The sequence below is a fragment of the Rhinichthys klamathensis genome, unplaced genomic scaffold, assembly GCF_029890125.1.
Source record: "Rhinichthys klamathensis goyatoka isolate OS25496 unplaced genomic scaffold, OSU_Roscu_1.1 h1tg000626l_1, whole genome shotgun sequence".
NCBI classification, from domain to species: domain Eukaryota; kingdom Metazoa; phylum Chordata; class Actinopteri; order Cypriniformes; family Leuciscidae; genus Rhinichthys; species Rhinichthys klamathensis.
This window is the reverse complement of record NW_026607074.1, coordinates 988,590-1,006,545: the sequence shown is the minus strand read 5'-3', so window position 1 is coordinate 1,006,545 and position 17,956 is coordinate 988,590. Positions and strand designations below refer to the sequence as shown.

At 39.5% G+C, this 17,956-nt stretch overlaps 1 protein-coding gene and 1 long non-coding RNA gene across 2 annotated transcripts in view; one reads left to right on the top strand and one right to left on the bottom strand.

Annotated features, from left to right (window-relative positions):
* Nucleotides 1–447: 447 nt before the first annotated feature.
* Nucleotides 448–17,956, bottom strand: part of abcc6b.2 (ATP-binding cassette, sub-family C (CFTR/MRP), member 6b, tandem duplicate 2) — a 24,337-nt gene continuing 6,828 nt past the window's right edge. The window contains exons 4-31 of the mRNA XM_056240968.1: nt 17,499–17,636; nt 14,411–14,536; nt 14,262–14,323; nt 14,018–14,149; nt 13,582–13,788; nt 12,069–12,246; nt 11,832–11,993; nt 11,578–11,670; nt 11,077–11,280; nt 10,837–10,983; nt 10,645–10,732; nt 9,593–9,662; nt 9,382–9,508; nt 9,122–9,298; nt 5,497–5,664; nt 4,534–4,717; nt 4,361–4,433; nt 4,163–4,280; nt 3,655–3,862; nt 3,255–3,565; nt 2,966–3,165; nt 2,753–2,879; nt 2,564–2,665; nt 2,302–2,448; nt 2,059–2,217; nt 1,763–1,929; nt 1,481–1,675; nt 448–1,386 (exon numbers count right to left, since the gene is read on the bottom strand). Coding sequence (XP_056096943.1) covers nt 1,278–1,386; nt 1,481–1,675; nt 1,763–1,929; nt 2,059–2,217; nt 2,302–2,448; nt 2,564–2,665; nt 2,753–2,879; nt 2,966–3,165; nt 3,255–3,565; nt 3,655–3,862; nt 4,163–4,280; nt 4,361–4,433; nt 4,534–4,717; nt 5,497–5,664; nt 9,122–9,298; nt 9,382–9,508; nt 9,593–9,662; nt 10,645–10,732; nt 10,837–10,983; nt 11,077–11,280; nt 11,578–11,670; nt 11,832–11,993; nt 12,069–12,246; nt 13,582–13,788; nt 14,018–14,149; nt 14,262–14,323; nt 14,411–14,536; nt 17,499–17,636 — 4,179 coding nt within the window. The 3' untranslated portion in view covers nt 448–1,277. The remainder of the gene's footprint in view (nt 1,387–1,480; nt 1,676–1,762; nt 1,930–2,058; nt 2,218–2,301; nt 2,449–2,563; nt 2,666–2,752; nt 2,880–2,965; nt 3,166–3,254; nt 3,566–3,654; nt 3,863–4,162; nt 4,281–4,360; nt 4,434–4,533; nt 4,718–5,496; nt 5,665–9,121; nt 9,299–9,381; nt 9,509–9,592; nt 9,663–10,644; nt 10,733–10,836; nt 10,984–11,076; nt 11,281–11,577; nt 11,671–11,831; nt 11,994–12,068; nt 12,247–13,581; nt 13,789–14,017; nt 14,150–14,261; nt 14,324–14,410; nt 14,537–17,498; nt 17,637–17,956) is intronic.
* The window catches only part of LOC130076069 (uncharacterized), a 13,760-nt gene continuing 12,545 nt past the window's right edge, over nt 16,742–17,956 (top strand). Inside the window, exon 1 of the long non-coding RNA XR_008805599.1 lies at nt 16,742–16,914. This is a non-coding gene — a long non-coding RNA (uncharacterized LOC130076069). The remainder of the gene's footprint in view (nt 16,915–17,956) is intronic.

Sequence of the window (17,956 nt, the reverse complement as noted above, 5' to 3'; positions counted from 1 at the left end):
CAGATTGCTGTGTGCTGTGTGCTGTATACCTTATACATATCTGTTGAATGTAAGCTTGAGTGCGCCATGCTGTTTCATTCATCAGTTCCTCCACTCTAGATCATTTAAGCCTTTTGAGTTTTTTTCAAGGCCAATTTTTTTTTAAAGAACTGACAAAGACAGACTTTAAATGAAGAAAAAAAAAAAGTTACATACTTGTATGATTTATATGTAAGCATAAAGGTAATTATTTGATATTTGTATACATGCAATAGTTTTAAGTGTACTTAGTTTCATAAATCAAGCTATGTAAAGGGGAAATATGAATAAATTTTTGTAAAGAGCCTATAGCCTGTTTTTCTTATCTTGTATCTCATTGTACTTAACCGTAACTTTAAGAACCTGTTTTCTTACTTTGTCAGAGAGAGAAAGAAAACTTTACTTTAAAAAACAACAACAAAAAAACGGTACTTTAATCAATACTACCAACATTTATTTTAAGCTTTTCAGAGAATAAAAATAGCATTTTCAAGTCTGACAGTCACACATGAAGTGTGCATGGAAAGGTTATAAATATATAAAAATACAGTTATCATACAGTACAAAATGCATAAATACTGACGTAAAGTTTTAGAGTATGGAAAACGTACTAGTATTAAAACAGACAAATTCTTTATAAGAATGACTGTTGCATTGTTTTTAACATGAATCGATGTTTCTCACATCATAAATAGCTTTGCATCTTTCACCTTTATAAGAATTCAGGGTTTAATGTGCTGACATGATGATTAATAAACTCCTTCAAGTAGAATTTTGACTAGTTCTATAGCGGTGTCTTTTCAGGATCTTCTACAAAACTTCAATTTGACAGCAATGAGAGATGGTGAACATGGCTATGGCTATGCATACTATCTGACCATCTGAAGTGTGCATTATTCTGACCTACTCAAGTCTTCATATTCTGAGATGAGAATGTTGATGACATGAGAGAATCAGTCTGTTCCTTTAGCATCTCAGATAAAGATTCAACAGGAGAATGCTGAAGCACACCGCTTCTGTTATACTGGAGAAAATGTGGACACCTGCTCTTGTAGAACGGCTATTACGGACAATACCTCTTCATCCTGAGCTTTGTGCTTCTCTTGATTGAGAAGGCAAGACATGTCCTTTGGTAAGTACTGTGATGAAAAGTTTCAGGTAGTCTCAGAAGGTGTATTGGTGAGATGTTCTGCACCATTATTTTCATAGTCTCTCACGAGTGAAGAGTTGATTCTGTCACCGGTGGTTCTTTTACAGGATCACACTAGCCCAGCCTCGCGGCACATTCGGTAGAACTGACCATGCTGAGAGATCAGATTGGATGGAGAGTCCATCTCTGTGATGTGCCCTCTGTCCATCACAATCACCCTGTTGGGAACAGTTGAATAGGACCGGGTTAGAACATTGTCATTAATCACAATAGTATTCTACTTAGAAATACACATGTGCACTTTTTTTGCACCTTGTGTAGTCCATGATGGTGTTGAGGCGATGTGCGATAGTCAGAACGGTGCAGTCCTCAAACTGAGTTCGGATAGTGGACTGTATCAGATTGTCCGTCTCCAGATCCACAGCTGCAGTGGCTTCATCCAAAACCAGAATCTTGGTTTTCCTGAGGAGAGCTCGAGCCAGGCAAACCAGCTGCCGCTGACCCAAACTAAAGCCCAGAATATCCAGTCAGAAACAATCAGATCAGGTATTAGTCAAGTGATAAAGAGGGAGGAATTTTGTCAAGATTTTATACCTGAGATTCTCTCCACCCTCTGAACACTCATGGTTGAGTTTGTCAGGAAGGCCGGACACAAAGTTCTTGAGATGTGCGAGTTCCAGAGATCTCCACACCTCCTCATCAGTGTACCCATCAAAGGGATCCAGATTCATACGCAAGGAACCTGAGAACAGCACGGGATCCTTGGGCAAAAAGGGGTGGTTGTAATTACAGCACTCAATCATTGAATATTTTTTTTTGTGAAAAAATCACAAAAATCTAAGTTTGTGTCATTGCTTTGCTATTAAATATTTTTACATTTTCAGCTGTACCTGTGGGATGATGGTGATACGAGATCTCAGTTCATGCAATCCAATCTCTGCGATGTTTATCCCATCTATGTAGATCTTTCCTTTTGCTGCCTCAAGGATCCGGAATATTCCGAGAGCTAGAGATGATTTTCCAGCCCCTGTTCTTCCTACAATTCCAACCTGAGTGGATTAGATGAACGGCTTAGTACGTAATAAAAAGTAAAAAAACTAAATGTGTTTATTTCCTCCAGATGTTATATTTACTTTTTCTCTCTCATTAACACTGAGGGAAATTTCTTTCAAGGCCCAGTCAAGACCCCTGCGGTACTGAAGTCCATATTCCTGGAATCCAATGGATCCTGATCTGGGCCAGTGTGACGGGAGTGGACTGTCCTCGAAGGTCCATGGTGCCTGCGACAACCCAAGACAGAGTTAGTGACCTCAAGAATGAGTGTAAAAATATACTTTGGGGTCACTTTGCATAAAGGAATTGATGTGAAAAACAAAGCATTTAAACCAGCATTACCTCCTTTTTTGTTTCGGCATATTCCTTCACTCGCTCAACAGACACAATGTTGTTTTCTACATCGGTCCATGCCCTCACAATCCAGCTCAGGATCCCAGTTACCTGAAATTTATTTTTCTTGAGAACTTCTTCCCTAATAGGCAGAAAATAACATGCATGGCTTTTTGACTTGCTTAATGAGTTCCTTACCTGGAGAGAGTGGGACACAGCTAGACCTACGATTCCAGGGCTTAAAGTCGCCCTTCCCAAAACAGAGAGGATAGCTGCAGCAAGGACCAGCAAGTTACCCAGAAACTCTAGATTTACTGCCAGCCACCTTTTGGAATAACATTGAAGATATTGTACAGAGTTAGATTGAAGGGCCAGGACTAGTAACAAAGAATGAATAAGACTGAATCTGACCTGGTGGCCACAAATCTTGGGAAATAGGACGTTTGATTGTGGTCCACTCGGCTGTTAGCCACTAGGATGAACCTAGGCTGTTCACCAAAGGCCCGGATCACGCTGGCTCCTTGAACTGTCTCGTTGAAATGAGTATAGATGGGTGAACGGCTCACCGACTCTAGTCTACGCAACTGACAGGACGTGGCCACGTAGAAGCTCTGAAAACACAGGAGAATAGATGGCAGATAAATGACTGGTGCTCCTTGTTATAATACTCTTGCCTGCTGAGCAATCTGTAGTAGCATACCTGGATAAAGACATAGAAGAGAGTCAGTGGCAGTATGATCACTCCTGCAAAAGGAGTTGCCATCAGCACGATAATGCAAACCTCCAGAAGTTTGAACACATAGCCCAGCATCATCTTTAGACCATCAGGGATCATGCAGTCAATGGCGTCTATCTCTTTTGAGAAACGATTGAGAAGATTACCACTGGGTGTACTCTCAAAGAATGACATGGGAGAGTGAAGTACATTGTTGAGAAGGTCCAAATGAAGATGCCGGGATGCAATTATTCCTCCAAGTGAAATAGCCACAGTAGTCCCAAAAATTGCAGTTCCTGCAATACGACATCACAGTTAATGATCAAGAACAATACAAAGCCCAAGGATACTCCATGAAGGTTGAGACATATAAAGGATATTTAACCTTGTGCAAAGCCGAGAGCTCCAAAAACACCAAGCTTCAGATCTGTGTTGACCTGAGTTCCATTTACAACCGGCTCATCTGCCCACAGGCTTAGCCAGTAGTTGTAGGCCAGGGAGGCAGCCTGCTGAAACGCATAGAGGAAGATGATGGGGATGATGAGGGCCAGGCCAATGGTCCTGAAGTACTCCACATACAGCTCCAGCTTCACCTGTGTGACCCATTATGAAGAATGTGTGAGGAACAGTACTCTGGATGATATAGTGCACTTTCGGGCTATATTTTGGTGTTCAGAACAATGAAGGCCAAAGGCCTGTAATCAGGGGTTAAAATTAGATCTTTGTGGTGACACGAGAGCATCTGAAACGCTTGTCGTTGACCTGTAGCTGAACTTTAAAATTTACCTTTCAATCCAATTCTCTGGCTTTTGGTATTGAGTTACATATGGTGGTTTATTTTGATGTGTTTACCCATTGTTTGCAATGTCTGTGGATGTGTCTCTATAACTTACTCGGCCTGTATGGGCTTTGTCAGCCTGGGTCAGTCTCCCAGTTTCCTCTTGGTCCTTCTCCTGTTCTGTGTCAGATATGGCCTCCATGGTTTGTATACTGGCATTTCCCATGTCTCCACTTCATTAAATAAAATTGACAGAAAGGTGAATATGTATTCTTCAACAACGGTTGCATTTGCATTTTCAAAACTTGGTTACCTGATGAGTTGCTCCTGGGAGAGGTCAATTGAGAAGTCTGTCATGCTGAGACGAGAGACAGATTTCCTGGTCCCTAAAACAAAGTGAATCTGCATTTTTAACCGTGTTAACATGAAAATAGTGTTGTAGTGTTTAGTCATTTGTTAAGCTGCACTCAATCTTTTTTATCTTACCTCTGTGGGTGGCACTTTCCTTGCGTTCGCTAACAGAAAAGGCTTGAACAAAGTCAGCAAAGGCGTTTTGCCTGCTCAAAAGCTCGGCATAAGAGCCCATCTCTGTGATTTCTCCATCAGCCATCACCAGGATCAGGTCAGCCTGGGGCAAGAAGCTCAGCCCGTGGGTCACCAGGATACGAGTCTGTTTTAGGGAGCATTATTAAATAAGGGGGTCAGTTAGTTTGTTGGTTTAAGCCTGTTCAAACCAAGGCTGTATCTCAATACTAGTTCTACTCGATCTTAGTGCTGCGTTCGACACTATAGATCATAAAATACTCTTGGATCGACTACAAAACTACACTGGTGTTCAGGGAAAGGCAATAAGCTGGTTTAGATTGTACTTATCGGACCGTTACCATTTTGTCTGTTTAAATGGGGAAAAATCGAAGATAACGGGGCGGCAGTGGCTCAGTGGTTCATGTGGGTTGTCTACAGACCGGAAGGTTGGTGGTTCAATCCTCGGTTCCACCTGACCAAGTGTCGAGGTGTCCATGAGCAAGACACCTAACCCCGGCTGCTCCCGACGAGCTGGATGGCGCCTTGCATGGCTGCCGTCGCCCGTCGGTGTATGAATGAGTGTGTGAATGGGTGAATGTGAGGCAAATGTAAAGCGCTTTGGTGGCCATTGGGTCTGTGAAAACGCTATATAAATGCAGTCCATTTACCATTTGTTCATGTCTTTTTTTTTAAACTTTTTTTTTTAAACTTTTTTTTTTAATCTAAACTTTGCTTTTAGCACAAGCTTTTCTAGTTTAAAATCACACTTTGCATTTTGAATTTCAGTTTATTTTAATTCTACTTGCATTCAAATTCAAATTGCGATTCACCATATTTTCCTACTTCAATTTAGAATGTAGCATTTCACATATTAGATTTTAGGGTCACATTCTGTTTATCTTACTCATATTATTTTATTTTTACCTTATTTTTAAGAACTCCATTAGGTCCAATGACCTTTTTGAAGATGTGCTGACCCACGTGTGCATCCACAGCTGACAAGGGATCATCCATCAGATAGATATCAGCCTTCTTGTAGACTGCGCGTGCCAGACTCACTCTCTGTTTCTGACCTCCTGACAGATTCAGCCCCTGCGAACATTGTAGAAATGTAGTGGGAGTTTTACTCTGCTGGTATCCCTGCATATTTGAAATTTAAAATAAATGTGATTTTTTTTTTTATAGCTTTAATAAAAAAAAGCTATAAATTGTCTGCTGAAATTTGTCATGTTGCGCCACGTTATAGACCAGGCAGAACAATCGTTCCAACCACTATAGATAGATTCTCAAATAGCTTACCTGATCTATCTCAGCTGCTCAGTGAACCCAAACAAACAGATGAACTAGAGGAAATGACTAGCAGTTTGAGCACCATTTTCTCTAGTACATTAGATATTGTTGCACCAATTAGATCAAAAAAGGTTAGAGAGAAAACTAAAGCACCATGGTACAACAGTGCTACGCATGTTATCAAAAGAGAAACTCGTAACCTAGAGCGTAAATGGAAACAAACTAATTTAGAGGTCTTTAGAATCGCGTGAAAAGACAGTATGTCACGTTATAAAAAGGCTCTAAAAGCAGCCAGGGCTGAGCATCTCCGCAAACTAATAGAAAATCACCAAAATAATCCAAGGTTTTTATTTAACACCGTGGCTAGACTAACAAATAAACAGACATCACCAGAGCAAAATATTCCGTTACAGTATAGTAGTAATGATTTTATGAACTACTTCAATGAGAAAATAGAAAGCATCCGAAACACAATTGTAAATGTACACTCTTCTATGGTGTCTTATGATTCAGCCTCAACTATGGCCCCTCTGGAACAACTACACCGCTTTACAACTGTAGGACAGGAAGAGCTAAATAAACTTATCATTGCATTTAAACCAACAACATGTTTATTAGATCCAATACCCACTAAACTACTGAAAGAAGTGTTGCCTGTAGTGGAAGAGCCTCTTCTCAATATTATTAACTCGTCTTTATTTTTAGGTCATGTTCCAAAAATATTCAAACTGGCAGTAATAAAACCTCTTATTAAGAAACCGCAATTAGATCCAAATAACTTAGCAAATTACAGACCCATTTCAAATCTTCCATTTATGTCTAAAATACTAGAAAAAACTGTGTCCGCTCAATTGTGCTCTTTCTTGCAAGAAAATGAGATATATGAAAAATTTCAGTCAGGATTCAGACCGCATCATAGCACAGAAACTGCGCTAGTTAAAATTACAAATGATTTACTTTTAGCTTCTGACCAAGGCTGTATCTCAATACTAGTTCTACTCCATCTTAGTGCTGCGTTCGACACTATAGATCATAAAATACTCTTGGATCGACTACAAAACTACACTGGTGTTCAGGGAAAGGCAATAAGCTGGATTAGATCGTACTTATCGGACCGTTACCATTTTGTCTGTTTAAATGGGGAAAAATCGAAGATAACGTCAGTAGACTATGGAGTGCCGCAAGGATCGGTGTGAGGCCCTCTGCTATTCTCAATATATATGCTGCCACTTGGTAATATTATAAGAAAACATGGAATTAATTTCCACTGTTATGCTGATGACACTCAATTACATATTTCATCACGGCCAGATGAAAACACTAACTTATCTAATTTGACAGAGTGTCTCAAAGATATAAAATGCTGGATGACGCGCAATTTCCTGCTACTAAATCCAGATAAAACGGAGGTATTACTTATTGGTCCAAAAAACTACCCACAAAACCACTTACAATACAACTTTAATATAGAAGGATGTCCTGTTACTTTATCCTCTACGGTAAAAGACCTGGGAGTTATACTAGACCGCAACTTGTCTTTCGAAAATCATATTTCATATTACAAGAACAGCCTTTTTCCACCTTAGAAACATTACAAAGCTACGTAACATGCTATCTGTTTCTGATGCAGATAAGTTAGTTCATGCATTCATGACCTCGAGACTAGATTACTGTAATGCTTTATTAGCCGGTTGTCCTGCATCCTCAATAAACAAGCTACAGTTAGTGCAAAATGCAGCTGCTAGAGTTCTTACTAGGTCAAGAAAATATGATCATATAACACCAATTTTATCATCTCTACACTGGTTACCTATCAAGTTCCGTATCAATTACAAAGTACTATTACTGACCTATAAATCCCTAATGGTTTAGCTCCTGTGTATTTAATGGACCTTCTATCGCCCTACAATCCATCGCGTTCTTTAAGATCCCTAAATTCGAAGCTTCTGGTCATTCCTAGGATATCTAAGTCCACTAAAGGAGGGAGGGCGTTCTCACATTTAGCTCCAAAACTCTGGAATAGCCTTCCTGATATTGTTCGAGGCTCAGACTCGCTGTCCCAGTTTAAAACCAGATTAAAGACGCATCTCTTTAGCCAAGCATTTACATAATGCTTACCTTTTATACCACTGCTGAATCAGATCAAATGAATTTAATATTATAAAACTTGAAGAGTCTATAGGTTATTTGTATAGGTTGCATAGTATTTACAGTCATTACGTTCCTGTGTATATTGCGTGAATGACGGGTGGTTGGGCAGATATTGTGTTTTGCGGTAGGTGATATGCCATACGGAACCGTTGCCACTGAAACTGCATATTAACGCACCAGTGGGGCTCGACAGCCTTAGTCAAACGGGTTGGCGCGTATGGTTGGGCTGCGGAGAGATTGTGAGATTGTGGTTAGGTCTCAGCAGCAGGAGGGATGTAGAGGTCAGTAAGCAGGGCTGAGTCGAGTTGGGGACGGAGGGGGGTGACTCTGGGACGCGTCACCCCCCTCACTGTCACCCCCCCCAAGAGTCACTGTCTTCGTGTTTTTATCATCTACGCTCGTGTTATGGAAATCATTATGAACAGCAGCTACGCTAATTATTTATCCTTTTTGCGTTTCTGCTGTTATCTCGGGACGCGAGTCCCGAGGAAAATGGCGTTCGTCAGCTCCAGTTTGTATCCAGCCTCTCACGGAGACTTCAGATGCCCCAATCACAAAGCCTGTGAAGAGACGACTCAACGCCGCCGATATGGACCCTCTATGGTGGACGCCACTGATCCTCAACAACTCGTCTCAATACCGGCATGATTACTTGGACTTCCAAAAAGATGGAAATGGATAAATACTCTAAATGTTCCAATCCAATCTGACTTGTAATGCTGCCCGAATCATGCACTGTTCCTTTGTTGGCCAGAAGAGAACTGGCCCTCCGACTGAGTCTGGTTTCTCCCAAGATTTTTTTCTCCATTCTGTCACCTGATGGAGTTTTGGTTCCTTGCCACTGTTGCCTTGGCTTTTGGCTTGCTTAGTTGGGGACATTTAATATTCAATAATATTATTGATCTGCCTTACTTAAGGTGGACGTTGACGCAATTTTCTTATAGAAACAAACTTTGTTATATTATTTTCATGTTATCACTGTGAAGCTGCTTTGATACAATCTGTATCGTAAAAAGCGCTATATAAATAAATGTGACTTGACTTTACACTTTATTCTATCATGTCTGGTTCAGATACGGTGTAACAGTCATTCTCAATCTATGTTTACCTTCTCTCCAATCTCTGTCGAGTCTCCTCCAGGTAGAATCTCCAGGTCTGGTAGGAGAGCACAGGCCTCCACCACTTTCTGGTACCAGCTGCCTTTTCTCTCACGTCCAAACAAAATGTTGCCTTTCAGAGTGGCATTCTGGATCCATGCTTGCTGAGGCACGTAAGCCACAGAGCCCTGAAAGAAAGCGCTGCTAAAATTATATGTGGAATATGTGAATGATGCCAATATATCTTTAATAATGTTCCTGAATGATTTACTGCAACTGTGACGTGGCCACTTTTCTTTTCCATCTCTCCTAACATCGCAGACAGAAGAGAGGATTTTCCACTGCCCACATGACCTACCACAGCCACCAGTGAACCACGTTGCACTTTGACATTGATCCTGCAGAAATGAATCGTTGCCAGATTATTGTCTTCATATGCTTAGAAATGGTGGATCTACAAATATATATTCAAAGTCACCTACCTCTTGAGACATGGTGTACTATCTTTAGACCAGCTGAAAGTGCCGTTGTCAATAACAACACCATCGACATCTGACAAAAGAAGGAAATAAAGAGGTGAGCTCATGTTGTTCCAAACCTGTATGACTTTCTGTACTCTGCAGAATATTTGAATACATTTGGAATATTTTTCCTTGCTCTTTTCAGTGCAGTTGCAGTGAATGAGAGAGTTTTCAAGCTTCAAAATACAAATATACTATAATAAAAGTGTTCTATACAACTCTTGCACAATCTCAGTACATTTTAAATATTTTGAAGACATTTGAACTTCATGGACTGCTTGAAGTCTATGAAACTTTGTGAGAGGCATAGACTAAAATAATTTTCACTGAAACCTTGATAAATTCTAAAATCCATGTCTTGTTCATGAGAGAAAAAGGACACATTTATAATGCAATAAATATATTAAGTCAGGTCTTTTCAAAGAATCAGCTAACCTGTTAACCAGAAATTAATGAATCTTAATTTTTATCACGAATCAACTGATGAAGTAGAGAGAAAGACACAAGCACTCTCACAAAAATCTCTTTGACCTTTGATATAAAAAAAGTTGCATTTTAAAATGCGTCTTTAACACACAAAAATGTGGAAAAAGCAATAGAAATATAATTACAGCTCCAAAGCTGAAAATCCCCTTCCAGTGACCACTGCATGAAGTCATCATACGCATTTCAGCCACTACTAACACCCACCTCCTAGCCGCACAATTTCCTTGTAGTGTTTGCTGAATTACAGCATTTAAATGAATGTTTCTGCCTGCACAAATGGCCATGTCTTTAGAACTGCAAAAATATTCTTCAAGGTGGGTCTTTTTGGCAGATAAGTAACTCATTATTTTTGTTTTTTGAATGTCGGGTTTTGTTATGGCTTCCTGCATTAGGATTCCACCATCACATTGATAGGGAAAAATCTCTTTACTGCTCAACATGTATAACAATGTTGGCCATCTAAGGCATATAAAGCATTTTATAAGCTTCTGGAAAGTTTGAAAACAATGACAAGCTAATGCACTCACCAGGATTGTAGGGAGCTCTCTCCACACTATCTGGTTTCAGCTCGTCTTGACAGAGAAACTTTCCGAGACGTTTGAGAGAAACCACAGCCTTAGAAACAAGAAGAAACAAAGGTAACTTCTTTTTGACAATTGACTTGAAAATTTATAAATACATAAGCGTTCAAATATTTGAATTGCAGTAATGCTGCCCACCTGCATGGTAGTGCTCATTGCGAAGGGCAGTTGACTGAGTGGAGCTTTGAGAATATTGATGAGAGCCATGGACACAAAGACCTTCTGAGCATCCAGAACATGCCTATCATCTATCAACACGTACACTCCAAACATGGAAAATGCAATCTGGAGGCATAGTGGTGTAAAAGGTTACAATTGTTCAGTTGTTAGGACTACATTAATGTTAAGATGAAATCATCCAAGAATTATGAAATGTACCAAGAAAGTTGAGGAGTTGAAAGAGGCGATTGATATTGAGTAAAGGATCTGAGACTTCTTCAAAGCATTTAGCTCTTTTTCCCTGTAGCCAAGAACACGTTCTCTGAAAGCATTCTCCCAGGCATAAAACTTCAGGATCTTTATTCCGTTCAAAATCTCATTCATAAGCTTAATGCGGCCGTCCATGTACTTCATCTGGACCTCCTGAGAGCAGAAAACAGGTTAAAACATTTGAGAATCATGCAAGCAAAGTTGTTTACAAGACCAGAAAGAAACCAATATGGGCAAGTTTCAATTCTTTATATGTTTCACTCAAAGCAAATAAAGACATTTCAGTTTAACAACAAATACTGTGGTTTTTATGGACAGAACTGGACTGACTGTCCTCATGCTCATGTTTTAAATTATCAGTAGACATGAAGTTCCTGGGAGGACCTCGGTCGCCACAGCACGAATATTATGGAAATGTTATTTGACTCCATGGAAAAACATGGATGATACCTGGAGCTTGCTTCTCATTTTGGCAAGTAGCCCATTTAAAGGGAAGATGAGAATCACAGTGGCGATGCCAGCCAACGCAGATGGGCCGAGACGCTGTACAGAGGTGAGACATTGAAATGAATGAATTTTACATCTGCACTCTTAGAAAAACTGTGCAAATATTTTAGGACATCTTTACACCTTATTTATCCCCAAAACATTAGTAGTAGCTTACATATAAACACATCTTTATTTCTAGAAGTATCACTTCTCACCTGCCAGAGGAAGAAAAGACATAAGGCGATTTCAATCGGGGCCACCCACACTGCATTGAAGTACACCACGAAATCCATGAGTTTCTGGGTGTCAGCCGAAACCAAGTTCACTATCTCTCCGACTGTACATGTTCTACGGGCCGCGCTGTTGATGACCAGAGACTGTGGAGACAAAAATGAATGTGAGAACCATTATATGCATCTTTGCATTTCTTAGTAAACAGTTCAAAAACCTACCTTCCTGTACACTAGGCCCATAACTGCAGTTTTAACCCTCATGCCCACCGTGAAGCAGGTATACATGTACTGATGGTTGAACAGGGACTGCAGACAAGACAACAGGAACATCAGAAAGGCAAAGAGGTAACCCTTCCACAAGGGGGCATCTTCATCCCTCACAAAGCCGAGCAGTAGGCTGAAGAACAAGAAACAGACATTGTTATGATTTACTGACACCCAAACAGTAGCACACCATTTTTGCATATACGAGTTGAATTTAATTTAATTTTGTCTTTATTTAACTTGGAGTAAAGCAAACCCAAGCCAAACCTAAAAAAACTGGGACTGAACAAATATAGTTGAGCAACAACAACCGTGCATCAAAGTTTCTCAGAGTGCACTATCACTGTAAAGGAGGGTTTTGATGGCCACAGTTCCTGTGGTTCTGGAGCAGTGAACCCACCAAACTGCTCTTGGCTAGTTATATGTCAGACGAAGTGGCTTAATTTGATGATCCAAATGCAGTTCCTTTGCATTTTTAGAGCTATAGCTCAGCCACAAACAATATGATGCTGCAGAGAGCAGACTCTCCTTAGCGTCGTGGTGCATGGGACAAAATTAACTGTGTGGCTGTACCACAGCAGGATGTGGGGGGTGTTGGGGGGGGGGGCGGCTGAGTGTGAACTCAGTATTGAGTTCACACTCAATACTGAGAAAGGGCAACAAGGTCATAGACAGTTAAGTTTACCCTTACAAATTTCAGTTTTTGTTGCACAACACTTTAAAATGATGTGCCAAAGGCTAAAGTTCTTGCTCTACATTTACACATTGGCCTTACATACTGTAGATGTTTTGGTTTTACGCACAAAGAAATGAATAGTAATAAAAAAATATTTTTAAAAGGATACAATTTGATGAGATTCGAGACTCTTGATTAGAGCTTGTCTAGTGCAGTAAAATTTTGCGGTAAAGCAGTCAACACGTTCTAAATACACTACCACTCCAAAGGAGTAATGTAAGATGTTTTTCAAATAAATGTATACTTTTATTCAGCAAGAACGCGTTTTAAATAGAATTTTTGTAACATGAATGTCTTTACTGTCACTTTTAATCTATTTCAAATAATGCCCAATTTTCTACCCATCAAGGAAAAAATTAAGCAGCACAACTATTTTCAACATATAAGATAATAATAAGAAATGTCTCCTGAGCATAAAATCAGCATATTAAAACTATTTCTGAAGGATCATGTGACACTGAAGATTGGAGTTATGATGCTTTGACTTCACAGCAATAAATTACATTTTATTATATATTATAATAGAAAACAGTTATTTTAAATTGTAATACTATTTTTACAATGTTGCTGTTTTACTGTATTGATCAAATAAATGCAGCCTTGGTGAGCAGAAGAGACTCTAAAAACATTAAAAAAAAATCTTACAGACGCCAAACATTTGTACAGTGTATGTTTTGCACTATATACACAGTATCACTGTACATGCCATGACAGAATTACTGCCTCTCTCACCTTAACACTTGTGGTATGGAGAACATGAAAGCATCTTGAATGACCAAACAGAGAGTCCCAGTCAGGAAGTAGGGGCCAAAGTTTTTGGCTAGTGTACGTAGCAGACAGAAGCCTGAGCTTTGTTCTTTATGAAGTTTTCTGAGCAGCTGCTTCTGCTCGCTAAGCTTATAACCAAGACCTTGTGATCCGTTCAGAGAGCTCTCTTGCCTGTGTTTGAAGGAGAGAAAACAACATTTGTAACCGTTCTTTTATCTCTGGAATGGCATTGCTAGCATTTTTGCAACAGTAAAAAAGTTGCACTTTGTTAACTAATAATACAAATAAATCAGTAGTTATGAGCAGGCAAATTATGGATGTTACATATTTTACTGACTAAATCATTTAAAATCATCCCAGGATGGAAAACATGCAGTTAAGGAAATAGCAGGTGTCTTACTGTTGCAGTTTGGCGCATTGCTTGGCCCACTCTTTCTCTAGATCACAGATGATTTTTTCAGATGTATCCTCTTCTCGTAGAGACCAGAGGTCTTCAGCTTTTAAAGGTGAGCGGTAGCCCTTTACCACCAGTCTGTGGAGCACAAATATGTGTGTTTCTCTATATCTCAGTGGGTTTTTATTCGCCAGACCTTCATAAGAATCTCAGAAGTTCCATGTAATGAGAGACAAAAAGATGACTCTACCTGCCGTACCACCAGAAAAGTATTTTTGAAAGGAAAGAAGCATCCTCAACTGGACATGGATTCTAGTGCAAAAAGTAATATTTCCAGGTATTATTTTTGGACCGTTTTCTAGATAATAGTTTACAAAATCAACATTGATTACACTCTACCTTTACATATACAGGTTTAAAAGTTGCTGGGCGTTTATCAGCAAAACAGCTGAGGATGAGCTGAGCCAGCTGGAGAGAGAAGAATGTGAAAAATGCCACGAATCTCATCGCATCCGCAGAGAAACCCTGAAACACACATGACTGGATATCAGTGTGGAGAACAATACGGTCGGTACACTGATTTTAAAGCAATTGGAAGCATAAACGTTTCTTTTTTCCATGCTTTTTTGTGTGGTGATGTTAGATAAACTTAGTATAAAACATAACATTTCATAATGAAAACTTTTATTTAATTTGTTGTGGTAAAAAGTGTTTTTAATCAGCTAACAATTCATCTGTAAAATAAGTACTTTTCATGCTAAGTTTATAGAATTGCATACATGTTATTATATTAATATATTATAATAATATATACATATTTTGTTTAATGCATGTTTTCATTTCTTCATAAAAATTTTATCTAACAATAATTTTTAGATCACCTGTAGACCTGCCAGGCAGTACTGAACAAAAGAACACTTGATTCCTTAGCACAAATTGAATTATACAACAGATGAATTATTAAATAACCCTGCATGTTTTCATTCTCCCCCTTCTGTGGAGATGCCATACCCGGCACATAAGTGATGCATACCCATTTCCCAGGGATTTCCCAAGGAGTCATTCGCCACATAACCTGCATGCTTCCTGTGGGACTATAATCCATATTTTCTCTTTTGCTATAGGGCAGCTAGCACCAGGGCTGATCTGAGATCAGCCGCCCACTTTGTCTCACCGCAGTGTGCAGAGGCGGGACTGGTGGCTGATGTGGGGAGTGTTCTTTTGGGGATGATGCCTGCTGTTCCCCTCCCTTCCTTTCAAAGACCTCAGCTTATTATAATGACCTAAATGTTCCATCAAAACTAGGATTAATGACACAACAAATCTATTTATGAACACTTCTAAATCATGGTATAAAAATGACAGACCACAGAAAGATCTTCGTGCCAACAGACTGAGACAGACTCTTCATTCACAACCTCTAATAGTAGAAAAGTTATTGGTGATGGTGTTCAGTGAGTATTCAATCGCACACTGGCCCATGAAGCTATCTTGTCATTTTTCTCCTGGTATCCATGCTCTTGTCATATTTGTGCAGCCTATAGCAAAATTTGTACATTTTATTGAATATTAACTTGTTGTGTTCACACAATGAAACATGCCAAATTGTGCAGACATAGTTTTTTGGGCAGGCTATCATACAAAGAAATTATGAACAAGTATATTTATTTCATTAAAGATAATATTTATGAATTATAAAACACTTTTGCTTATAGATGAATAATGCTTATGTTTGTATCATTGTATTACAGTTTTCACATTTGTTGTTTGGGACAAAGTTTTACCACCCAGCCAGCACTTGATCTATGTGTGTAGTGCATAATACAAGGTTCAAGATTTGTTAGAGAGAAAATATGCTGAGGCCTGGATCTGCTGCTGAAAGTTTTACAGGGGCCACAGAAGGCATCCATTCCCATGGACTTCTCACAGAAATGGTGTCAAATGGCCAAGCTACAAGAGAAAGTGGCAGCGCAGGCCTCTTTAAGAGTATGTAAACACAAGCTTCACTCAAATGGTCACAGACCAAACTCTGGACACCACAATGCAGGATACTGTGATTATTTGTCTGCTCCACTTTATGCTTAAACAGTTTGGAGAAACTCAAATTGGTTAGGGAACATATCCTCCCCCATGAGAGGTATGAGAGGACCAAGCACCAGTTGTTTTGCTGTTTCTTTTGGACCTGCTGCTCATTGGCCGAGGGCTCATTTGGGGCACAACAGATCCCACCACAAACCAAGCTTCAGTTCCTATGTAAACGATGTCATCACTGAGCTGTACGCCGGCTTCATTGCTTTTTTCTTTTTGTTTTACTTCCTTACAGTATGATTACTTCCTTACTGTACTTAGCCTAGATTTTTCAAGTATCTGTTTTCAAAAGTCAGTATTTTAATTTTGGGAAATTCACTTTTACTACATGTAAAGAGGGAGACCTGATCTTGAAGTTTTGGCAAACCCCCCCTTCTTCCGCTACCTCACACTGGGCCCCGCCCCATGTTTGGAATGGCCCTGCTGGTAGCCACATAAATAATATAAATATATAACAAAATATGCACATAGCCCTAAAGATTATACATTCCAAACTCAATATACTGTCTCTGCATGTGAGCTACATGTATTTCCCCTTCCAGTGTCAAGACATTTATTGTTAGTCTGTGACAAGATGCAGTGACATAATTATGGAGTGGGATCATCACAGCAGACGAGAGACAGACAGACCGATGAACACAGTAACAGCATCCGCAGACGTATGCAGCTTCTCCTATCTGTCCCGGAAAAACACCAGAGGTGATTGTGACTGCTCTCACCACTGCCTCAGCTTCAGACAAAGAGGGCATTGAGGGAAGTGGAAAGGGAAAACCGACAGGCCTGCCCAGACATCAATGCTGAGAAGAGCACCATCTGTAAGCACTCTGTTTACGCACCGCTGTGTTAGGTTCTCAGATACAACACAGATAGATTTAGTGAGATTGAGTAACATTAATTAGAAAAACCATTCGAGGGCCCGTGTTGTGCATACGTAAAGGGTGAACAACAAAGTATAGACATTTTGTATTGCCAGAAATTCAGAGATTAAGGCAACTAGTCAAATTTACTCATTTCTCAAAGCACCATTAATGCTATTATATTAGAAACCCTACAAAAAGGGGTCCAAAAGTTTGTGACCACAAGTATAAATGTTTTTTTTTTTTTTTATTGAATCTGTTTTATTGCTATAGTCGTATAATTATATTGTCAGCAGCACTCCTAAAATAGTGCAGAATCTTTTTTAGAATCCTAAAACTTTGTGGGGTTTAAATTCAAATTCGAGATTTTAAGTGTACTATCAGACATTTGAGTCCCTCAGAACATAATGGGTGAACTCAGGTAAATTGAGATGACAATATCTTTCAATTTTTATTTGCATTAAACTAAATTAAAATATATGCAAATAATAATTATAATATATTTTTTATACAGTAGTTTGCTATACTAGGGATATACAAACCTCGTCTATGATGGCTTGTATGTTGGCTCTGAGAGGCACAAGCGAGCAGACGATTGCCAACGTCCAAAACAGGAAGAGAAAGACAGAGGACCGAAAGCCCCTCAGCCTCTCCAAGTGGATCACCAACACTGCCAGTATCTGAGGACACAGTTTATTTCAGTCAGTGTGCTAGTTGAGGTCAATAGAGAAATCCAACACTCACTAGAAGAAGAGGACTGAATACCATTAGACAGCTTAGACGTGGAGTTTTTGTTGATACATTTTGTATTGATTCTATACAGGTAAGCATAGACTACTGCGAATCTTTAGCCTGTGTCAGGACTTTAAAATGGACTTATCTTGTTGGGCAGATCTGGGGGAGAAAAAGTCATTTACTACAACCACTGTTGACACTGCTGTCTGCTGTGACCAGAGGTAAAAGAGGCTTATTTATCCTGACCCCTTCAGGAAACTTCTGC